This window comes from Cheilinus undulatus, linkage group 24 (genome assembly GCF_018320785.1).
Source record: "Cheilinus undulatus linkage group 24, ASM1832078v1, whole genome shotgun sequence".
NCBI classification, from domain to species: Eukaryota; Metazoa; Chordata; class Actinopteri; order Labriformes; family Labridae; genus Cheilinus; species Cheilinus undulatus.
In genome coordinates, this window is record NC_054888.1 from 22,759,158 (window position 1) to 22,784,890 (window position 25,733).

The 25,733-nt window shown below is 39.5% G+C and overlaps 1 protein-coding gene across 5 annotated transcripts in view; it reads right to left on the minus strand.

Annotated features, from left to right (window-relative positions):
* Positions 1–25,733, minus strand: part of LOC121506478 (interleukin-1 receptor accessory protein-like 1) — a 555,282-nt gene that overhangs the window by 8,356 nt on the left and 521,193 nt on the right. For 4 of the 5 annotated variants that reach the window (XM_041782309.1, XM_041782308.1, XM_041782310.1 and 1 more), the window contains 3 exons: positions 21,058–21,204; positions 3,148–3,318; positions 1,354–1,398 (listed from right to left, as the gene is read on the minus strand). In XM_041782309.1, the coding sequence (XP_041638243.1) occupies positions 1,354–1,398; positions 3,148–3,318; positions 21,058–21,204 (363 nt within the window). The remainder of the gene's footprint in view (positions 1–1,353; positions 1,399–3,147; positions 3,319–21,057; positions 21,205–25,733) is intronic. The other variant, XM_041782312.1, reaches the window with a different exon arrangement.

A 25,733-nucleotide genomic window follows, 5' to 3' on the forward strand; every position in this document is an offset into this window, starting at 1 on the left:
CAGTCCGTAAAGGCAAAAAACTTGGATTAGGTGAGAAATGTCCCTAAAATTGCTTTTTTTGGGGCACTGATGCTCTTTTACATTATTTGCTGCATTCACCCTCCAGGGCTGTCTGCTGAGAAGCACCCCCACAGCATGATGCTGCCACCTTATGCTTCACAGTCAACCCTGGAAAGTCCCCCGAGTTCCAGGCTTGCTAGGAAACTTTCTGTAAGAGCTACGAAGGCGTGGATAGCGGCATTAGAATGGCACAGCGGAGAGCTTTAAGAGGAAGAAACAAGTGCGTGTCTGTGGTGTGTAGTTCAAAAGTAATCTAACCCTTAAGAGGTCATTTAATATCCTATATAACACATTTCTCTCTTAGGACAGAAAATATCACAGTTCACAGAAAAACTCACACTGAGGACCCTTGATACCAAAATGGCTCCCTGCAGAAAAAGTGCTAAAAAATCACATAAATTATCATTTTTTGCCTCTTCCAAAGCTTAAATCTTTTATCAGCTTCAGTCTAATCAGAACTATGCTGTTTTTATTCATTTTCTAGATATATTTCACATATTTATGTTGTTTTTTTTCATAAAAGCTACCCCCATTTTAACAAGAAAACTGCAAAATCTAAATGATGAATTGTAGAGTGGAATATTTGGGGTGACATTTTTAGAGCCTTGTATGTGTCAATATTTATATCGCCTATTATTCTGCATTCTTATTTTGTGAGCAATACAGTTTAAATAAAAATAAAACTCACACTGAGGACCCTTGGAACAAAAACGGTCCCTGCAGAAAAAGTGCTAAAAAAATCATATGAATTATTATTTTTTCCGCATCCAAAGCTCAAATCTTTTTATTGGCTTCTGTCCTAATCATAACTATAAAGATTGTTTTTCCATTTTATTTTTCCTGAATACAAAATGACCCAATTGGGTCCCACTGCCCCCAGAGGGTAATTTAAAAAGTAAAACGCTCTGGCAAATCTGAGATATATTCATTCAACACAGCCCAAATGTACCTAGGATCTCTTAAGGGTTAACTTAAATGATGTGTCTCTTCTTGTTGTATACGCCATCCTCGGAGCGTTAAACCAAGCCAGGAAACAGTCTAACTCCAAAACCCAGTCACATACAGATCTCAGTATTAAGACAAAAATTTTGGAGTCCTCTTCACAGGGATTTTAAGAATTTAATAATGTGTGAAATAGGGTCAAAGCAAAAGAGATGACTGCATTCACCTCTTATAAAGTCATCAGTATGTCTCATGAATTGTCACTCTTGTTCACTGGTAAGTGATTTGATGAGAAGGTCTGCACAAGTGTGTTTACACGAGGTTTAAAAAAACATCTGAGGAAAAAAGTACCTCTAAGTAGTCTTGTGTCATCCTGGAAATGATCATTGGTGAAACCTAAACATAGATATTTACATTCAAAGAATGAACAAAAAAAGATTTTTGCAGAGAAAATCAACATTTGTGTCAACGTGGGGACTCGGCTCTGGCATAAACTGTGCTTCTTCCCTGAGGATTCACCGGCGATTGTCCAACGGTAATCGCACCCACCAGTTTATTCCAGTTTAATATGGGACATGTAGCATAAAAAAGCAGAGGAAAAGTGATCTTTTATGGTTGGAGTTCAGCCAAGACTTCTGCTAAAGCATCTTGAGATTTTTTTTTTTCACCAGATTAATGAGTAACGAGTTAAGAATAATCCAGCAGACTGAGTAATAATCTGTGAGCAGCTCCAGAGACGGACTGTTGACACACTGAAACCCCAAATGGCCAAACTGTGTTTATCTGGAGCTGTGGATTATGCTTCATTATATCGACTGTTGAGATGCTAATACATTCCCAATGGGAACGGAGCGTTTATACATAGACACAATAAGCCGGCCAGCTCTGCCACCAAGCTGGAGAAGTGGCAGCTGCACTTTAGATTCCTCTCAATCCTTGCATTTTTATGCCATTTTTCCCATATTACAACAGCCCCCCCCAGTACATAATCACAGCACGGGATTCAGTTTCTAACCTTGGCACAATGCCACTGACGAGGAGCGTAATTAGTAATGGCGGTGTGCAGGAAGACAGGCAGATGCAAGTATTCAAATGGAGGCTAATAACATAATGATATTATCAAAACTCATCTGTGCGATGGGTTAGTCAAAGATAAGCACTGGGCATGGTGAGAGATGCTCCATTAGAAATATAGTGTGGAAAAACATGCTTTAATATCCATGCATAAAGAGCTTTTTAATTGAACAGCTGACATCATTACACAGCAGCATGCAGGGGTGCACTTTGTATGGAGCTCCATCACGAACATGGGCTGTAATAATAGGACTGGCTCTTTCGCCAATTATGCTGCATATGTAATGTTGGATATTATACCTCCCACAGGCTTTCCATAGCGGAGATTATACACTCTAAATACCTCAGTACATAAAGAACCAATTAATAAGTCCAGACCTTTTCTACTGAAGGAGTATTTTTAGGGGCTTTGCCGCTGCAGGGGCTCAACTTAAAGAAGTTGCTGAACATTTTGTTCAACGGCAAGTTTGTAAAAGAAGCATTCTTACATCCACGATAATATATCATGGCTTAAAAGAGGAAAAACACAGCCTCACAGGTCACCTCTGGTGGTACTTTTGAAGAAAAGGCTGATCTGTTCTTCAGAACTTTATAGGCTTTATAGAAACACTGCTTTGGTTGTGAATCACTCCTTCTAATTAAAACTGAAATGCTGCAGAATCACCACTGTTTTCAGATGTTTTTTCTCATGTTGGCATGCAATCGCCGTAACCTTCTCCTCTGTTTGATATCTTGCTAACGAGCAGGGCAAGATAGGTGAAATATGTTGGCACAAGCGCTGTTTAACTAAGGAAAGAATGAAAGCAAACACCTAAATGCCACTGTTTAGTAAACGGTCCACTCCAGCTCAGCCAGTGGTTAGGGAAAAAAAAAAAAAAAAAGCTCATTTCATAATGCTCAGACGAAAACAAAGATGCTCTCACAGGTCGCCACAACACAAATGCAGAACAGAAGACCACAAACAAGGCAAACCACCAGGGCACTGACAGCACGAGCAACACGAGCAACACCAAGCAGCGACAGCAACATTCGACACAACTTTGACATCGCCGTGAGAGAGAGAGAGCTTACTTCCTGTGGGGATCAAGTCCCTGTCTGGAATGAAGAGTTTATACCCATAATGCTTCTCGAGCACGTCGGGGAGGATCTCCAGGGCAAAGCGCTCTTCCTCTCGGGTCTCCTGGCTCCACTGGTCCGGATCCACTTTGGTGTAGGACAGGTAGGCGTCGTAGTCCTTGTTATCTGCAGGTAGAGGAGGACAGATGGTGACATGTTGGAGGTTTTATCTATACAACAGAATCCAGGATTTTATAGACATGTTTTAGTGACTCACTTTAGCTTAGTTAGCTCTAATGCACCATTCTGGCTCTGTATTTGACACTTTTTAGCACAAGAAATATACCAACTAATCCTATAACTGCTGTGTGGCAGGCCCACCCACAGAGATGGCTGGGCCCCTGAAAGACCCAGATAATGGGCCCCTGAAAGACCCAGAGAATGGGCCCCTGACAGACACAGAGAATGGGCCCCTGATAAACACAGAGAATGGGCCCCTGACAGACCCAGAGAAGGGGCCCTGACAGACCCAGAGAATGGGCCCCTGACAGACCCAGAGAATGGGCCCTGACAGACCCAGAGAATGGGCCCTGACAGACCCAGAGAATGGGCCCTGACAGACCCAGAGAATGGGCCCCTGAAAGACCCAGAGAATAAGCCCTGACAAACTCAGAAAATGGGCCCCTGACAGACCCAGAGAATGGGCCCCTGACAGACCCACAGAATGGACCCCTGACAGACTCAGAAAATGGGCCCCTGATAAACACAGAGAATGGACCCTCCTCAGCTGTGATTTATTGATGATATCAGTGCGTGTGTTGGATTAGTGGCATTAGCACTCGCATGCTGGCTAACAGTTACTTTATTTTGGGGCTGAACGTGTGTCAAACTATAACTGGGTTTTGATGTTAAGCTTACTTATTCATAAGACTCCAAGACCCCTTTTCATCACTGTTGCTGCCCATTTTTGCCACTTTTTAAATCCCACCATTTCTTTTATACTTTTCTCCTTTCTTAGCCCATTTTTGCCACTGTTATTCCATTGTTGTCTCTTTTAACCCCGATTTAACACATTTGACCAATCGTTTGCCTATTTTTGCCACTTTTTAACCCTTTTTTAAAATTATTTTTCCCAACTTTATTAGCCATTTTTACAGTTTTTACTCAATTTTTGTTACCATTTTTACAAATGTAACCCATTTTGCCATTTTTTGTAACTTTTAGCAAACTTTTGCCACTTTTTAACCTTTTTTTCCAGAAGTTTTTACCTTTCTGAGGCCATTTATGGGTATTTTTTTTTAACCATTTCTGCCATGTTTTTGTCACTTTTCACTCATATTCGCCATGTTGAAACTACTTTTCAGCATTTTCCCCACCCATTTTTTTCTACCTTTTGCCTTTCTTAGCCCTTTTTTGCTGTTATTTCATTTTTTGTCTCTTTTAAACCTTTCACGTTTTGTCACTTTAAACACAGTTTTGCAACTTTAAATTTTTTTTCACCATCTTCCCAAGCATTCTCTATAGTTAATGCTTTTCCTAGCCCATTTTTTCCATTTTTTGGTCACTTTGAACATTTTCTTTTGCCAGTTTTATTTATTTATTTTTTTTACCATTTTCCCATCCATTCTTTTGTATTTTGCCTTTGTTGGCCCATTTTTGCTGCTGTTATTCCATTTTTGTCTCATTTAACCCCAATTTAATACATTTTTACCAATTTTGCCACTTCTAATCCATTTTTACCACTTTTTAGCCACTTTTCATTATTTTCCACACCTTTTTTTCACAATTTTTACTGTTTTTTTATTGAATTCTTTCCATTTTTGACACTTTTTTAATGCTTTCCACCATTTTCTCTCCTGTTTTTGTGTCTCTCCTAGCCCTTATGCTGCATTTTCTGCTGTAACCACTTCTCACCATTTTTTCCTGCCTTTCTTTTGCCATTTTACCGTTTTTGCCTCTTTTCATGATAAATAAATTAACTTCTTCTTATGGTTTTTAAAGTACACTCTACTTTATTCTCTGGCATCCTGACATTTGTGCACATCATAGTTTAGCTGAAATCTGACAGTAATTCCCAAATAGTTTAGTTCAATGTGCTTATCCGCATTGTTGACTTAACCAAAAAAAAATTTGGTTGAAAATGGCACTGAGAAGTAGCTTAAATGGGCCACATTTGGCAAAAAAGTGACAATTAGTGGAAACACTTGTTAAAATATAGCCAAACAGTTAAAGAAAAGTGGAAAAATTGGCTGAAAGCAGCAAAAATTGGTTAAAAGTGACAAAAAGTAAAAAAAAAAAAAAAAAAAGAAAAGCCAAATAGCAGCAAAATCTTAAATTAGCCCAGAGAAGTAGCAAAACTGGGCTAATGGGCAAAAAACATAGTGGCCAAAAGGAAAGTGGAATAACTGGTATTATGAGTGCTTATCGACATGAATATTTGTAAGGAGAGATTTGTCCAGTTAATAAAAAGTCAATAAAAACGTATCAAATAAGGTTATTTTAAAACATATCTTACCTTTTAATCCTAAATATTTGCACCAGCCAAGGATTAAAATGTAAAAGCCCATAAGGAGCTCCCAAATCTGCTTTGCTTCAATTAAAAGCTTATATGTTTGGGGGTTTGTTGTTTGGTCAGCAAAGCTTTCCAGCTGCTACACCCACACAGTCTATTTACACAGTGGTGTACAGAGAGATGTTCGGTCACTGGGAGACTTTTCTGAGACATGACGCCTCCATCACATTGACCTCTGCACACCTCTGCTCATCTGAGTGCTTTTCATTACAGCACCGTCCCCACTGACAAATAACGTTACCTTCATAGCTACTTTCCCCACCGCAGGCAAAACAAATTAGACTCCAGCCTGAGCTAAATGCCCAACACTGCCTGCTCAGTGGATGCGTGGCATGGCTCCATCACCCACATGAAAGCGCTGATTGATGACGAATTTGAAAGGCCGGAGAAGTGAGGGAGGACTTTAATGCTTCTTGTCGAGCTGGAGCACTTCAGCACAATGAGTCAGGAGGGTGGAAATGGAGGCCATGGAGGGGAGATATCCCAAGAGTTCGGACTGCCACAGGACGGAGATAAAAGATTCAGACTCGGTGACGGCAGCAGACACAGCTGATCTCAAATGTTTGCAGAGCGGCGACCAAACCGCTTCATCAATTAGTGATTTGGTCCTTGACCTGTCTCCTTTTGGAACTGCAGCAACTTTTACTGCTCGCTGACTTTACTTTAGACCCAGTTTGGAGGGAAAAAATTCACTTTGGACTTCTGCCGTCACCCCAGTGTGACAGAAGATCATGAACCCTATAATACAGCTGTCATTCTACAGCTAGAGCTCATGCTGTGTACAATATTTAAGGCAAAAAGAACCTGTTGGAAAAAACTAATCCTGAAATAGTCTTAGAAAGACTTTACATTTGATCTGTTTTTACAGAATTTCACTTGTCAGGAATTATTAACAAATATTTAGAAAATATATTTTAAAAAATGGGTTAAGACGGGCAGTAATGTTACAGAAATGGCCAAATAAAGTGGTTAAAAGGGTTATGGAGTGGCAAAGATGGATGGTAAGTGGCACAAAGGTACAACAATTGGCAGGAAAAGTGGTAAAAAGTGGTTAAATGTGGCAAGGAGGACAAAAAGTCTCAAAAAAGGGTTAAAAAAGGGTTAAAATGGCAAAAATGGATAAAACAGTGGCACAAAGGGGGTAAAACATACAGGAAACATGGTGTAAAGGGGTTAAAGACTGGCAAAATGGGCAAACAGAGGCAAAAATTGGTTTATAAGTACCAAAAATGGGTTAAGACTGGTGGAAATGTTTTGAAAATGGCCAGATAAAGTGGGGAAAAGCAGTTAGAATGTGGCAAAAATTGGTAAAAGAGGAAAAAAGGGGCAAAAAGTCTCAAAAAAGGGTTAAAAAGTGGCAAAAATGGATAAAAGAGAAGCAAAAAGGGGATAAAACATGCAGGAAACTTGGTATAAAGGGGTTAAAGAATGGCAAAATGGGCGAGAATAGGCAAAAATTGGTTTAAAGATGGCAAAAACTACCAGAAATGGTAGGTAGTGGTGGAAATGTTGCAAAAATGGCTAGATAAAATGGGGAAAAGTGGTTAAAATGTGGCAAAAATTGGTAAGAAGGGGGAAAAAGGGGCAGAAAGTCTCAAAAGTGGATTTAAAAAGGATTAAAAGTGGGAAAAAATGGATAAAAGAGTGGCACAAAAGAGATAAAACATACAGGAAACTTGGTAAAGAAAAGGTTAAAGAATGGCAAAATGGGAAAAAAGTGGCAAAAGTAGGTTTAAGAGTGGCAAAAAATACCAAAAATGGCTTAAGACTGGTTGAAATGTTGCAAAAATGGCTAGATAAAATAGTGAAAAGGGGTAAGAGAGCAGAAAAATGAATAATAAGTGGCACAAACGGGCAGGAAAAGTGGTGAAAAGTGGTTAAAATGTGGCAAAATTTTAGAAAAAGGGGGGAAAAGTCCCAAAAATGGGTTAGAAAGTGGCAAAAATGGATAAAAGAGTGGCACAAAGGGGATAAAACATACAAGAAATGTAAAAATAGGGTTAAAGAATGGCAAAAAATTGGGTTAAAGAGGCAATAAGTATCAAAAATGAGTTAAAGTGTCAAAAATATAGCAGAAATAGCCTGGCAAAGTCAGGAAAATGGGGTTTAAGAGTGGAACACAGGGGCAGCAATTGGCAGGGAAGTAGCAAAATGGGCAAAAATTGATTAAAAGTGGTAAAAATGTGGCAGAAATGGCTGAATGAAGTAGTGAAAATGGGTTAAAAATTGTCAAAAATGAGTTCATAGTGGTGCTAAATCACAATTAGGGAGGGCCCATTCTCTGAGATTTGAAAGAAAATACTATTACAGTAAAATGTTCATCAGATAATATCAATACCAGAATATTAATTTAATTTTTCGGTAATTTAAAAGTCAGATCCCCAGAGTCTCAGTCAAGACTAAATCTGGCCCCTGTGCAAATGTCCTTGATGACTCCTGCTCTACAGCGTGTTTTGGATTGCTTTGTTGAAGGACAGTTGAAAATTAGAGCTGAAGTCCTTTTTAATTCATGCAGCCACCTCTTCACATCATGACCTGAGCAAACAGGCCCAAAGTTTTCAAAGAGCACCGCCGTGTATGAACTACAAAGACCCTGCAGCACTTCTAATCTTTTGTTTTCAACCCCAAAAACCTACGACTTTTCTGACAATTTTCATCAAGTGTTAAAACCTTTATTTCTCTGCTTCAATAGCAGCTACAGATGTGAAATAAAACATCTAAAGCTTAAAACTTCCACTAGATCTGTACATTGACTTGAATATATCTCAGTATATCCCGAGGCTTACCATTGTGCAAAGACTCGTGTGGAACTAAACTGTTTCCATCTCACATGTAAAAATATCTTTGACTATAGCACTGTGTGAGCTGCCTATGTCGTCATTAGAGCTATTGTCAGCTGCACCTATGTTGAATTTCACTCATCAGTTAAATAAGGGGATCATTCTCCTTTAGTGTTTGGTAAAGTCTACAACACTTGTAATGCTTTAGGAAGGCTGGAGTCCATTTAACTCTATTGTAAAGGATTAGAAAAATACTTTCCTTCCTTTCAAAGTTTAGTAGTGCTTTCAGACAGACACGGTTCTGTGAGGGTTAGACTTGCAACTAGAAAGGCATGAAGGGAGTTGGATTTGGGGGACCAGAATCCACATCAGTTGTGCTATGTTTACCCAAATACAGGAAGTAGTCACGGCACATGAGATTGACCACTGGTTCAATCTCATGTGCCGTGTTTGAAGATATCTTCTGTTTTTTCAGGCAATTCTGAAGACATGACATGAAGGCTGACCTTGACCTTGTTTGGTAGGAAATGTCATCACTTCCTCGTTTCATCCTGCTTGATGCATTTGTGAAACTGTGTAATAAAATGAGCTTTAGCCAAAAATCTGAACTCAAGGAACACAGTGAGCTTGAATGTTGGAAATGAGATGCTTGTACTTTCCTTTTCTTTTAGAGCAAGTGGACTTTTGGTTTAAATTTACATTTTCATGGGTATACAACTGTCTTTTTGCCTTTCTTTGGATGGAACAGTTGGAAACTGGGGGGAGCGGGGGGGTGATTTGAACCTGCGTCACCTTCTTCAAGAACAGCGGCCTTTGCTGTATGCCTCGGGTCGTTGGAAAAAAATCTTCTCAAGTCGTAGTTCTCTTGCAGACTGAAAAAGATTGTCCTCCATTTTATTACATTCCTTTTACTCTCCATCTTTACAGCCTTCTTAGGCCAGCAGCTGAGAAGCATCCCCACAGCATGATGCTACCACCACCGTGCTTCACAGAGGGAATGTGCATCCCTGAAAGTTAGCTGTTCTGAATCATTTATCCAATCCAATTCTAACCCTTTCATCACCTTTTTCAATTATTGCAAAGTTCTGCGTTGCCACTTTTCATCAGTTTTTGCACTTTTTCGCCAGGTTTTTTTTTTTAGCTCTTTTTCTTCAACCCTTTTTCCTATATTTGCAATTTTTTTGCATTCTTTTACCCATTTTTTTCCAATTTAGCTTTTTCTTTCTTTCTTTCTTTTTTTTTTTTTTTACCTTTTTGGCCATTTTCACCCATTTTTGCATTTTATTACACTTTTGCTATTTTCCAACTATATTAAATTTCACCATTTCACCAATTTTTTGCCACCTCATGCTCCCTTTTGCCAATTTTTGCAACTTTTTACCTATTTTAGCTGCCTTTTGCCATTTCTTTTACCCATTTTTTACATTTTTTGCTATGGTTCACCCATTTTTGACCCATATTTTACCCATTAATGCCAGTTTTCACCCATTTTTGCATTGTTTTATGCCCCCATTTGCCTATTTTAGATTCCTTTTGGCCATTTTTTTTTTTTTACCAATTTTGCCCATTATTACACTTTTTCATATTTTTTACGTATTCTGTTGCACCTTTTCACCAATTTTTTCCCCTTTTTTTTCACCACTTTCTCCTACATTTGCAGTTTTTTGCCTATTTCTGCAACATCCTTTTGCAACTTTTTGCCAATTTTAGCTGCCTTTTGAATCATTTACCCATTTTTTTGCCCACCTGTGCCACTTCTTTTTGTCCACTTACCCCATCTTTGACAATTTTTTTGGCCACTTTTTTCCCTCCTTTGCCCCGTCCTGCAACATATCATTGCAACTTTTTAACCTAGTTTAGTTGCCTTTGACATTTTTTTTTTTTACCAATTTTCCCCATTTTTACACTTATTGCTATTGTTTACCTATTGTGTTGGACCTTTTCATCAGTTTTTTTTCCCCTTTTTTTCCACCACTTTTTTCTACATTTGCATTTTTTTTTTTTTTTTTTTTTTTTTTGCAAGTTTTTGCTCATTTCTGCAACATCCTTTTGTAAGTTTTGGCTATTTCAGCCCCCTTTTGCAATTCTTTACTCATTTTCCCACTTTTTGCCATTTTTCATCATGCCATTTAAGCCACTTTTGGTCCCTTTTTACCCCATTTTTGCCACTTTATATGTTTTTTTGCCAGTATATGCCCCTTTTTGCCCAATTTTCTACCTTACCCCTACCTTGCCAGTTTTTTTTTTTTTTTTTGCCAATTCATGCCCGCTTTGACCCATTTCTGCAGCTTTTTGCCTATTTTAGCTGCCTTTTGCCATTTTTAAACTAATTTTTCCAATTTTTACTTGTTATCCACCCATATTTTGCCTGTTTATGCCACTTTTTATGCCTTCTTGCGACTTCTTATTGCCATCTTGCCCCATCTTTGCCTTTTTGGGGTTATTTTGCCATTTTTCACAGTCGTCTATTGGGAGGGGTACATCTCTTTCAGTTTTCTGTGGTGAAACAGACGTTTTAATGCACTGAGCAAAGCTCATGAGTTCTGGGACTGCATTCCAGCCCTAAAAAACAGCTGTTTTCTAAAATTTAGCCCTAGGTTGTTTGAATATGATTGGTCAATACCCTCCTCCAAAAATCTTCCTGGATTAATATGCAGGTATCTTTCTAAAGAGATTACTCAGCCATGAATCAGACACAGTGCGTGTCATATTTTGGGCTTATATTCATCAGAGACTAAAATATCTGAGTCTTTGTGTTTCCCTATTCACTAACATTCTCATATCTGTGCCACAAAAGACTTGCAAAATCAGAATTGGGACACTCAGAGTTGCATCTTTGAGGTGAACTCATCAGAGACACGAGTCGGGTTTGGATCTAGAAGTTCCTGCCTTCACGACGACTCTGGTCCCTTTGTTTTGGAGGGGCCACCTACAGAGCACAGAGCACAGGCTTTGAGGTGATCTGCTCAGTGGAACAGAGGGTAAGGATGAGTCGCATCGAGGAAAGAAGCAGGGCAGATGGGTGCATGGAAGGGGATTTTGGGATCCCATTTTTGAAGGTGTTAATACCCTGCTGCCTTCTCTGTCAGCTCTGTAACACTGTCAACAAGATCCACTCACTTCCAAGTGTGCTAGCTTGAGATCTGGCGAGTGTTTCCCCTTCCTACATGACATCTCACTTGTTTATTATCCTGCTATGCCTTCTACATCAAGGACATCTAGGAATAATTGAAATGTAACTTCATAATCACTAAGAGTAAGGAACAGCGAGGCAGATATTCTCCTTCACAGTGGCATAAATCTCCCTCTCTGTTTTTCTGCAGTAAATGAAGGCTGTGTAGGCAGATTAAGGGCTATTACAGCGAGGCTGACTCACTTGTCTGTAGTGAAGAAGAGAGAGAGGTACAGGCTGAACTTGGAAGGCGGGATGACCCTCCTTGAGGAGTCACTCCTTACAGGAGAGCGCTGAGGTGTATCTGAGGGCGCAAAATACCTCTGAAAAAGCATCCAGCCCTCCTCCAGCCCACACGCCAACTGCACAGGGAGCGTGCTCGCCGCATTCAGAGGGAAGGTGGGTAATGTATGTATGTGCATAGAGAGCCCACAGTTAGACTGTGAACTCCTGAACCCTCGCTGGAGAGCGCCAAGAGAGTCGGAGGCGTAATTTCTGGGACATCTCTGAGCTCCATTACATTTAATGGAGACTAGATTGGAACGTAATACACACACTTAACGCTGCAAAAGCACACGGAGCAGACTGCTAATGAGAAACAGAGACAGGGATTTTTTTTAAACATACCGTTTTGTTTTCCATAATTTAATTTTGCCAGAAGATACAGCTTTGCATCGGGCGGTTCAAAGCAGGCAGTCTTTAAGACGCACTGATTGAATTTTGTTGAAGAATGAGGCTTGGTCCTTGGTGCATTACTGGCTTACAGTGTGACACTCTGTGCTCCTTTAATAATCAATAAATGATCTTTACACTGAAGCTCCATGTCTACATCTCATAAATAATCAGTACAAGTGGACTGAAATAAAGTTTTGCTTTGTTTAAATGTGATAATCCAACTATTAAGAACTTTGCACATACACCATATGTTTGACATGAGACCCAAGTGATGATTTCTCTTTTAAATACATAATTTTAAATGTTTTTTAAGCCTTTTTTCTAAGAGATTGGACAGTAATAGAGCCAGAAACGGGAGAGTGGGTGATGACATGCAGGAAGGGAGCCACAGGCCAAATTTCAATCATTCTGCCCACTTGGGTCCTCCCCAGGCGTGATTTATCATCGATATCAATGCATGTATGTTGTATCAGTAGCATTGGTGCTAGCATCCTGGCTAACAGTTGCCTCCTGTTGGAGCTGAAGAGTGTTTCAAGCTATTACTGGGTTCTGATGTTGGAATCGTTTATTCATGCCACGTTTTAACCCTTACAGGACTTTTTTCTGTCAATTATTGCCAAGTTTTGTTCTGCCAATTTTAACCCATGTTTGCAGTTTTTGCCCATTTTCTTCACCACTTTTTTTTTCCTATATTTGCATTTTTTGTAGCTTAATGCCCATTTCAACAACATCCTTTTACAACTTTTTGCCTATTTAAGCCACCTTTTACAATCTTGTACCCATTTTTTTCAACTTATTGCTACTTTTTAACCTATTTTTTGCCATTTTTTGCCCATTTTTACAACTTCCTTTTGCCCCCTTACCCCATCTTTACCATTATTTTTGCCCATTTCTGCAACATCTTTCTGCAACTTTCTTTAACATCTTTGGTGCCTTATGCCTTTTTTTTCACCATTTCCCCCATGTTTACACTTATTTCTATTGTTCACCTATTTTGTTTCCACTTTTTGCCCATTTTTGCATTGTTCTTTTGGAACTTTTTGTCTATTTTAGCTGCCTTTTGCTATTGTATTACCCATTTTGCCCATTTTTACACTTACTGCTATTTTTCCCATGCTTTTTGCCACTTTCCCCCATTTTTGCAGTTCATCGTGAATATTTGCAACTTTTTGCCCATTTCTGCAATATCCTTTCGTAAATTTTGCCTATTTTAGTTCCTTTTGCAATGTTGTAACCATTATTTTCACCCATTGATATTTATTTTTACCCATTTTATCACTCTGTCACTTTTTGCCAAATTTTGCCCCTTTTGACCTGTTTTTGCCACTTTATTGCATTTTTTAAGCCAGTTTAATTCCTATTGCCCATTTAAGCCACGTTTTGCCTTTTTTTTTTTTTTTTTTTTTGCCAATTTATATCCTTGAGGACAATATATACCATTTTTGCCAGTTTTCACCACTTTTAACCCATTTTTTGCTACTTTTTGCCCATTTTTTGCCATCTTTCCCCATCCTTGCCAAATGTTTTGCCCCTTTATGCCCCTTTTAGCCCATTTAAACCACTTTTTGCCTATTTTAGCTGCCTTTTGCCATTTTCAAATCCATTATTTGCTATTTTTTCAGGGTTTTTTTGCCACATTTTACCCATATTCTGCCTGCTTATGCCAATTTTATTACTTTTTGCGACTTCTTTTTGCCACTGCACCCCATCTCTGCTAATTTTTTTGCCACTGTCTTACAATTATTGTATTGGGGATGATGCATCTCTTTTAGTTAGCTGTTGTTAAAGTATAACAGAGTCTTTAATGCACTGAGCAAGACTTTTGGGTTCAGCCCTTTTCAATAAGCTTTTCTCTGAGTTGCCTAGAGTGTTGTTTTGACTTCATGGTGTAATGGCATCCAGGAATACTGATTAACCCACGAATGGACCTTCCAGACACAGGTGTCTTTATACTTCAGTTACTTGTGACACATTCAGTGACACAGGTGTCTTTATACTTCAGTTACTTGTGACACATTCAGTGACTCCTTCAGTGTTTTGTTTGTTTGACCATTAATATTCTTTTGATTTTTAATGTTCGATCGTCTTCTCTTTCATTACTTCTTTGTCTGTCAGCTTCTCATGATTTGGATTTGAAGCCTGGGATTGAACAGCCACAACTTTAATGGAAATCTGAGTAGAAATTGACTTTAATACTTTATAAAAGACCATAAAACTTAAAGATCATCATTAATAATCAAAAAATACCCATTGCACATGTTATAAAAACAAAAGTGTCATCATGTTTACCTAAGTTGATTTATGCAACCATAAACTCCATTTCCCTTGTGTATTATTTCTGACTAGATCATTGGAAAAACAACAAACTTCTGACCTTCTGATCATAAAATGAGGTTCCTCTTGACGTTTACCTCCTGTTTCCAAGTATGCAAATGAACCAGGATGCATTACACTTGCTTTGTTTGCACATGGCGTAAACTATGAGTATCGTTAAACCACCCTGAACGCAGACGGAGTCTCATATTTCCACGCTGCGATGACAACAATGACATCGGTATTTATGGCAGAGCGCTGATGAGCTCCCGCCTCTGTGAAAAGCTCACTGGGCTGTTGTCATCATGAAGACGGTTATTGATTCCACTGACACCCACACAATGTGACAACTGAGTGGTCTTTAACTAAATTGCGGCACTGACAAATAGCTGACAGCCCCTCCTATTGTTACATAAAGCTTACAGTTTTACATCTGGCAGAGGAGGGAGGCAAGCGTTCAATTAGCTGTTGGAGTGGTCGCAGTATGGCAGCAGAAGGAGATTTATGTTGGAGGGAGAAAGTCTAAAACTAAGAATGTCTGGATCCTCCATGCAGCTCAGCTGTTAGAGCAGAGATGGGATCTCTGTTAACCAGTGTTTATCAGCCTGCTTTATCCTTGCTATGCACACTGTCACTGCAGAGATGACTGGCGAGGTGCAGGTGCCTGTGAATGAGGAGGCGGCAGTGAAGTCATCTAATCGACCGCGGCGTGGAGGAAAGTATCGGGGTCTCTCGAGAGCTCCGGAGGCAGCGTGCTGTGTCTTATTGAACCTGATCCCCTTTTACTGGAGAACAAATTGAAAATCTGTTTCTGTCTTCAAGCACTCACCTGGGTGGCACAATTAAAGGAGACAATTGCTGTTTGGCATTAAGTTCAAGGCCCCACGTTTTTTTTTCATCACCCTTTTTTGCCTCCGGGCCATCTATTAAGGCAAAGCTCTGCTTTTCCAGGGCCGGAAGCCCGGCGCAGCCAGAGCTGATGGTTTTTATTGAAATGTGTGATGCAGCAGCCATCACAGACTACTCTACCTTTTAGCACTCATAACTCTCGCTGTCTCTCTGAACTAATCTCATTCCCCCAGAATTCACTGCCGCTCTGCGACTTCAGAGTCTCATTACTGGGGAATCAAATTAAAACTTGCTCCTTGTCTCGGTTTGATGCATTCTCAAGCCGAGACTCATCCACCAGGCCCAATCAGGGAGTTTTCTTTTACTACTGATGAGGCCTCAGGGTTCATGTTTCATCCGGCACAAGGACGCTGTTTTGATTTGCCCAAGAGTCAAAAGTGGAGCGATCCATTTTCTAATCGAATAGTATTCTCTTCATGATTGTTACTGAATGCTCACTATGAAGAGTAGTCCAGATTTTCCAGAAGATAATTAAGCAATGTTACATGAGAGGGAGTGATACTGTGAGTACTGACATTCAGTAATAGTAGGAAAAAGTCACACTAATACTCATAAGCAAGTTAAGTATGGCATTAAGTACCTACCAGTGACTCCAAGTGTTAGTTTATGCAGGACACGGTGGTCATCCCAATATTCACCATCCAGCTCCCACAGCCAATCACAGTGGTGTATTCAAACACTTCTCACTAACCCCTGCTTACATTAATGCTGATGCACCACGCTGCTGCTGCTGGCAAACCTTCACCTCCTCCACCCCAGCTACCTCCTTTATAGTTTATAGCTTTATTCTATTTAGTATGGATAATCATAAATGTATCTATCCATATGGGGGTTTAAAGCCATGGCCAAAGATGGCATGGCTTGAAACCAACCCAGGGAGCATCTTTAGAGCAGAGCTTCATCAACAAGTAAAACTGTAGATCCCTTTTGCAATGAAATGGTAAAATGTATGGTGAGAGTGTTCTTTTCACTTCAGTTGCACCACTGAGATTTAAGTTCTTCCCAATTTGTGCAGCAATATGTCCAAGTAACCAAAATACTGTTGCAAATATGATGTTTTCACTTCATTTACTATAATCAGTAAAAAGTATTTTTAATGCAGTCTTTGTTACCTCTTGTGCCCACAAGTGTTGTCATGAATGGGATTTATCAATGCTTCTTCAGGACATTTTTGATCGAGGATAGTCTGCAGCCTGCATCACTCCCCATCCAGAGTTCCTTGCCTTACTAAACACCACTGTTTTACTGATCTTCAACTATCTGAAAACGACCCTGACCAGAAGAGCTGAATAAATTTTTTCACCCGAGTAAGATCTAAGAGTGTTGCGTTATTTTTGTAATTTCTGATTTAATACAAGGTACATTCTGCACAGTATGTTTACTTTATGAAAACGTGTCAGCTGTTCAAGTGGAAAAATGAGCTAAAATAAATACTTTAACCCTTTAAATCCTAGCGTGTCGCCGACAACGCGCTGTTGAAGCACACTTTGCATGACCATAATTGCATGACTGATTGTGTTATTGGAAAAATTCAAACAGTTTCTGAAAGCTGAAAAACTGTGCTTCACAGCCAGCATGTGGTTATTACTTTAATTTCCCCTTTTCTCACTAAGATTCCAGCATAAAGTTCCCCCGTTTCTTGTGTTTTTTCATTTTAAACTGTTAAAACACTCTTAACATGCAGTAAATTGTGTTTTATCCATGTTAATTATTTTTCTGTCGTCGAGGTATAATTATAAGGGTTTTCTCTGTTTTTTAACAGTCTCATCTACAAACCAGAAGTCCCAACATGCAGTAAAATGTAAATAACTGCCATATATCAAAAGTTCTAAGTATTGTGGAAAAATGGGCAAAAGCACGTACTCACAGGACATTTTCTGGGCCTTTTATGGTTAAAATAAGAAAAGAGTCCAGAAACTCAGGTTTTAAAGGGCTAAGCTCAGTTACCTGTTGTTCACTCTGCTGAAGCCTACAGACCCAAACAGCTGATCAGATGCACTGCAGCTGAAGAGCATGTAGCCAATAGCTGGTAGCTCACTTTGCAAAATAGCGCAAAACACAGAGGTTTTCTGGGTGAAAAATATAACCCTTGATAAATTTTCAAAAAAGCGTACAATGGAGCCATCATTGTTTTTTTTGGCCTTTTCAGGTTAAACTTGCTATATTATGTGGAGAAAATTTTCCCATCTGCTACGCTATATAGCCTAGCAAGAAGAAACACTGACATCACTGGAGGCTAATACAACTGCTATCACTAAGTGTGTCATACAACCCAACTTCAAAAAAGACCAAAATATCCCTTTAATATGTTCTGGGTTCTTTTGGGACCTCCTGGATGAGTTGTCAGTGTGCTCTTGGAGTCATTTTGGCAGGCCGGCCACTCCTGGGAAGGTTCACTTCTGTTTGAAGTTTTCTCCATTGGTGGATAATGGCTCTAAATGTGCTTCACTTGAATCCCAAAGACTCAGAAATGGATTTGTAACCCTTTCCAGACTGATAGATGCCAGTGACTTTGTTTGTCATCAGTTCTTGGATTTCTTTAGATGGCACTGTGATGTGTTGGGGATCGTTTAGCCAACTCCATTTTGTCAGACAGGCTCTAAGGGATTTCTGGATTCAACAGGTCTGGCAGTAATCAGGTGTGGCTAGTGAAATTGAACTCAGTGTTCCAAAAAAATGTGGTTAATCACAGTTAAATTATTATTCATATAAAGGTAGGCACTGGAATCACAGGAGGCTAATGCAACTAATATTGCCAAACCTCATACTATCTGACTTCAAAAAGACCAAAATATCCCTTTAAGATGTTCTGGGTTCCTTTGGGACCTCCTGGATGAGTCATCCAAGTGTTTTTGGAGTTATCTTGGTGAACTGGCCAATCCCAGGAAGGTTCACCACAACTCCGAATTTTCTCCATTTGTGGATAATGGCTCTCACAATGCTTTGCTTGAGTCCCAAAGCCTTAGAAGTGGCTTTGTACGCCTTTCCAGACTGAGATGTCAATGACGTTGTTCTTATCTGTTCTTGAATTTCTCTAGATGGTGCCATGATGTATTGGAGATCGTCTAGCCTACTCCACTTCAGCAGACAGGGTCTACACTAAGTAACTTTAAAAATGCACATTGAAATTCATGAATATATTACTTGTAATCCATGAACTATATTTCCAATTATAGTTATTGTTCTTATTGCACACATCTTGTGGGAGACATACACACAAAAATCAGGAATCAAGGAAACAGTTTATTCAATCACGCAATTAAAAGTTGACAGTACCACCTATTCTTACAAGTCCAAATTTCAATATCTGGTATGACCTCCACTTGCTTGCACCAAATCGGCCACTCTCCGAGGCATAGATGTTATGAGGCCATTAATCTGTCTCTGTGGGATCGCCTGCCATTGCTCCTGAAGAGCTGTATGCGCCTACACGTTTTTAGTCAACAATTTATCCCATCCCAATATTTCACTCACCTACCCATTTTATACACTTGTGAGTACAACTCTCATGAATTGGTCTGTGGTTGAGAAAAGGCACAATCAGTCATGCAGAACAAAGGTATATTGTGTGTCTGAGAAGTTGTTTGAAGCATCTGAGTACATCTCATGACAATTCTAGCAAATTTTACAATGTACGTTTTTAAAGTTACTTAGTGTATTTAAGGGATTTCTGGATTCAACAGGTCTGGCATTAATCAGGTCTGGATGTGGATAGAGAACTTGAACTCAGCTTTCCAAAAAATGTGGTTAACCACAGTTAATTCATGATTTAACAAAGTGGGGAGCAATTATTTTCACAAAGTGCGAGGCACTGAAATCACTATAAGGCTAATGCAACTATGAGCGCTAAGTGCGTCATACAACCCAACTTCAAAAAGACAAAAACATCCCTTTAAAATGTTCTGGGTTCTTTTGGGAGCTCCTGGATGAGTCCTCAGTGTGCTCTTAGAGTCATTTTGGTAGAGCGACCACCCCTGGGAAGGTTCACTTCTGTTCGAAGTTTTCTCCATTTGTGAGTAACGGCTCTCACTGAGGTTGCTGGAGTCCCAAAGCCTCAGAAATGGCTTTATAAGCCTTTCCAGACTGATAGATGTTGACTCTGTTTTCAGGGGCTTTGCAACAGGGTAGGCAACCCGGGCAATTGTCCAGGGCCTTCCAGAGACACTAACACTGGTCAATATCAAAGACAACATGGAATCCCTTCCAAAAAACATAACAAATCAAGAAAGGGGCTATTTTTTCACAGCGCTGTAGCACACACATACCCTGACATTGACTTCAGGTTTTCTTAAAATGATCTAAACTACAGGGTTCACCATCTGCAACACTGTAACGCCTAGCAACTGTGCTGGCACCCCTGCTGGGAGCCGTGCTGATTGGCCTCTCATATGGCTAATGCATCCACTTTTGATAAATACCTCCTATGAGCGGTTGTTGCTAGTTGGCTCTTCCTGCCACTATGCTAGCTGCCTTTTGTCAGAGCCAGAGATGTGAGTGCAGTGGATTTGCAAAGCCACCCTTTAAGCACTTAATACAAAAAGAGTGTGTTTGTGATTAGCAACAGTGGTGCAATAACTTCTCCTTCTGACAAAGACTAAATTGCACCATCTGGGCAGTGTTTGGACCAAAATTACCACTGCAGCAAAAGGATAAAATATGTATACTGCTTATGATTTCATTGTAATGTACTGTGAGACATACTTAACAGCAAACACAGCGTGCTAACTAGAATACATTCATACTTGTCTACTTGTGTTTTCTCTGTCTCTTCACTGGAATAAAAAGAAACCCTGCAACACAAAGCATGTCACCAGCAGCTTCTGTCTCCTCACTGTTTATGTGATCAAGGCTGCACTTTTCTTTTAAAACTAAACTTGGAAACTTTTGCCTGTTGGGGGCTCTGAAACGCAGCGAGACAGAGCCGTTTGAAGGCCTGAACTTTATTACCCACAAGTCATGCATTGTGATGTCAGGAAACGGCACCCAGCGTGAACATTTCTGCAAGGCGGGGTTGTCATTAGTATTTTACTAGGATGCAAATACGAGGAGCCACATCAAAGATTGGTGAGTCGTTTGCTGCTGATTAGGAGACAGTTTACAGAATATTTTGCATATTATTTATCTCTTCCGGTCTTTGAGAAGACTCCCTGAAAATTGACAACAGAATTTCAGAGGTAGGACGGATGGCAGCCCCTTTTCTGTGTAGCTTCCAATGATAAAACAGGTGCATATTTACATAAAAATAGTGCCACATGCGACTTTAAGATATGAAAAATAGCGCAGGTGTTTTCTGAGTAAAAATAAATATGCATGCAGAGCAGCACTGATACTGCTCCGCTTTGGGATTTGAATCCTTGGGAGGAAAGAAAGGATGCTTTCACAGCAGTGGAAGATGCTTTAGAAATCCTCCAATACACAGCAAACACTGCAGAATCACAGCTTATGGGAGATTATTATGTGACGGTGGAAAGTAAATTATGTCCTGACACCTTATCTCATCTTACCTCCATCTAAATCCTCGCTGCCAAAGTGGTTCCTGTAGAAGAGCATGAGCTCGATCCTGTAGCACTTGTAGAGAGTCACCAGACAGATGAGCAGCAGCAGGATGGCGCCCAAACCTCCGGCCAGCTCCACCGTGTACATCAGCTCGGCTAGAGAGGAGAAACGAGAGGGATTTAATAACCTGACGAAGAGAAACTAAGAAAACAACTAACCGTAAAAAGTACAGGAAGAATGCAGAATGAAAAAAGGCATATATATGGATTTTTTATCCCAAATTCTCCTCTGATTGTGGCTGTTTACCTCGCTCCCTACCAAAGTCTAAATGCCTTCCATCAGTCAAATCTCAGAGGGCTTTAAGTGCACTACTCCCTTTGATTTCAACCAAATTGCAGCTCAAGGGAGAAAATTGAAACCAGTGTGAACAACCTTAAAAGTCTCTGCCATCCTGAGTGAGTCTTTCCCCATAAAAAGCCAGATTTAGAGTCAAAAGAGGCCTGAAGTCTTCTGCACAGAATGAACTTACAGTGCCTATGAAAGTATCCCCCCCCCCGCCCGATGTTTACCCTTTTATTGATTTTATAAATCATGATCAATATAATTTAACTATGTGACAAAAACAAATTACAAAAACCTCTTTACTGTCAAAGTGAAAACAGTTTTCTACTAAGAAATGCTGCATTTATTTTACCCTCTATGAGCATCATGCTCGGCTGCTGAGAAGCATCCCCACAGCATGATGCCGCCACCACTGTACTCCACAGTGGTTAGAATGCCACAATTACATTTTAAAGGACAAAACATGAGATATAATTTGAAATAAATAGTCTAAAAAGGACAACATATGAGACAAAATTTAAAATTATGAGTTTAAAAGGACAAAATATGAGATAAAATTTGAAATCTTGAGTCTTAAAAGGATAAAATATGTGATAAAATTTGAAATCATGTGTAAAAAAAACAAAATAAATGATAAAATTCGAAATCATAAGTCTAAAAGGACAATATAGTAGAAAAAAGTTGGAATTATGCATTTTAAAGACAAAATAATGAGAAAAAATTGAAATCATGACCTTTAAAGGACAAAATATGAAATAAAATTCACAATCACAAGTCTAAAAAGGACAAAATATGAGATAAATTTTGAAGTCATGAGTCTAAAAGGACAATATATTTGATAAAATTGAAAATTTTATGAGCCTTCCATGGTTGGCTGCCGAGAAGCATCCACCCACAGCATGATGCATCCCCACAGCATGATGCTGCCACCACTGTACTCCAATGTGTTTTAAAGGAGACAATATGAGAAAAAATTTTATATCATGAGTCTTAAAGGACCAAAATATGAAATAAAATTTAAAATCAAGAGTTCAAAAGGACAAAATATGACATAAAGTGTGAAATTATAAGTTTAAAAAGGAAAGAAAGCGATAAAAAAATTCATATTATGAGTTTAAAAGGACAAAATATGAAACAAAATTCAAAATAATGAGTCTAAAGGACAATATATTAGATAACATTTAAAATTATGCATTTAAAGGAAAAAAAAGAGATACAATTTTAAATCATGACTCTTAATGGACAAAATAAGAAATACAATTTGAAATCAAAAGTTTTAAAAGGACACAATATGAGATAAAAATGAGAAAAAGTTCAATATTATGAGTCTAAAAGGACAAAATATTAGATACAATTTGAAATTAAGAGTTTAAAAAGGACAAAAAATGAGACAAATTCAAAGTATTTAGTCTAAAAGGGTAATATATTCGATAAAATTTGAAATTATGCATTTTAAAGACAAAAAAAATGAGATAAAATTTGAAATCATGAGTCTTAAAGGACAAAATATGAAATAAAATTCAAAAATCACAAGTTTTAAAAGCAGAAAATTTAAGATAAATTTCAATTTTATGAGTCTAAAAGGACACACTATGAGATAAAATTCAATATATGAGTCTTAAAGATAAAAATATTGGATTAATTGAAATTATGAGTTTATAAAAAAATTAGACAAAATTTGATATTATGAGACAAAATATGACACCAAAAATTAGAAACCATACTTGTCTAAATTGTATGCTCACGTCTGAAAATGCCTCTTATTTAATAATTACACTCTTTCAATTGTACTGCTCTGCCCTCATTCATCTCTACCTACTGTTTTATTCAGTATCAGAGCATCTGCAGGGATATAATCGACCAGTGAAGATAAACTCAGCTTTTCTGATTCTGTTGTTAATGCATATGTACATTACTCTTTCCCTGCTGCAGACGCCAAACATTGATAGACTTTTCTCTTCTGTAAAACCTCAGAAAGTCTGTCAGTCTTGTCTACATCTTTATGTTTGCATCAAACATTAAAGCTACCTGAGAACCAGACTACACTCTGAGCAGGAATCCAACCGCAGAACGCCAATAAATGTGAAATGGTGCATGATGCAATCCTGTTAGATAAGAAAAGTTGTTCTTCTATGTTATGAGATGACTTTGGCTCCTCAGCATTTGTTTGCTTCCTCCTGCAGCTGTATTCATTAAGCCTCTCTCCTCTTTCAATCTCTTCATGTTGCTTACATTCTCATTACTGCTGGAATGAATCCAGATGACACATAACTCCAGCCAAACCCACTTCTATACCTGTCACTTGCTGCCTCCTGGCCTGATTGGATAATGAAAAAAATCCCATTGAGGCAAACTGGTGCGACAATAGCGCGTGACAGATCGGAGCGCCGTGCTTATGAAGATCGGTTACACGTGTGCACGGCTGCGAGGCGAGGAAAAGCAAGCGGCTGCTGGATGAGACGCCTGTTTGTCGATCGAAGCTGTGAAGTTTCCCCGCCATCCGTCACCACTGAAGCCTGACCTGAACTCATGAAAAGCATCGGCTGAGGCTGAAATCAAGGAGCTGCAGGACTTCGCTTCAGCTTTATTCAAAACGAGAACGGTCCAAAGGCAGAAATGTTCTAGAAGCATGATTCTGCAGGATAAAGGGAAATTTCACACAGCAGGACAGTGGAATCAGCCATCTCTGTTTCAAGGCTTTTTGTCTTTTGACAGTGTTTTCCCTCGAATGTCACTCCATTTTTTGCTCTTCAACATTTCCCCCCGGCTACGCCTCACAAAGTCCGGGTGGTCAGCCTTCATTGGCTGACTAATGGACTACAGTAAAAGGCCGAAATCGCTGCAACGCCACACACATACACAGGCAAACATGGCCAGAGAGGAGTCGCGTGCATCACCATCCATCATGATGCACATTTAACCTCGTTGGAGTGCGCGATGCCCATTTCACTGCGGCGGCCATCAGCCTGACAGCTCCCGTGATGAAGGATGATGTTCTGGAGAGCTAACGAGTGTGGCCCGTGCCGCTTCATCACGCCTGTCTGGGCGACGACCTTCAGCCGAAGCTACGGACGGATGTGCTCACACAAATGCAAATATAGAGCAAACAAACTTGGGGCAGAGCGAGCACAGGTTTACCCATCACTATCAGGTCACTTTCTCTCCCCCACCTCGGTCTGGGATCATCCTGAATTAGCTTACTTTCCTGACAGAGGTGTTGCAGCTAACAAGCTCTGCTAGCTGCAACACGGCTTCTCTCTCTTCCCCTCCTCTGCCCTCCTGCCTCAGTGAACACCGCTCCTCTCCTCTGATATCTGGTCAGCATAACGAGCCAGCTGCTCCTCAAGCAGCACAGATTACAGCCGAGGAGGCCAATTCTTCTCCGGCTGGCATCCATATTGAAGCGATGCTGCAGAGGGACGGATTAAGACAAATTAGCTCCTGACATCTAGAAGGCTGGATTTGATGGAGCCACATGGCAACGGGCAATTCATCAACGACTTTCTCTCCTTTTATTTCTGCATCTCTCTCTCTCAGACGTCGATGGAGGGAGACAGAGAGAGGAGGAAATGGCAGAGGAGGGGCAGAGGTGGGAAGAATCAAAGCACAGACACTTCACAACTGCAGTGAAGAAGTTTGAAGTGTCTAAACTTTACAATTGCTAACATTTACAGCCTTATTTTCACAAAAATATCTGTAATTTGCACCCTGAAATTCCAGTTCTGATCTATATAAAGTCATCAGTGCAAAACATGACATCACCAGAAGAAACTAGCTAACACACGACAAAACCCCAACCCTAAACAACATGATATGATTGATGCTATATGGTACAATATGAAACCATACCTTAGGTTATGTTTTGCTACAATATGATAAAATAGTATGCTACGATAAGGAACCCATGCTACCCTATGATAAGATAATTTATGGTACAATACTGCATGGTATATCACAGTAAGGTTCAGTACGATACGGTAGTGTTGTAGTACTCGAGAACAGTCTCAAGTGACGTTTTGAATGTCTTAGTCTTGTCTTGGTCTCCGACTGGCCTGACTCAGGATTTTCCCTGACGACTAGACACCAGCACTTATCTGCTGTTCTTTGATAATAAGGAGAAGCACTTGCTAAAACAACAAATAGCTACACCTGCAAACACCAGTCCATCTTGTTACATTACGTTACGTTACAATACGGTATGATATGACACAATATAAATTACTGGTTTCTTTGGGAATTTTGTCTCTGTGGGAAATAAAAAGATTATTTTTAGATTGAATCAGTGCCTGCCATCTTCCCATTATCAAGACTGATTTTAGCTCCTATTTATGAAATAATAACT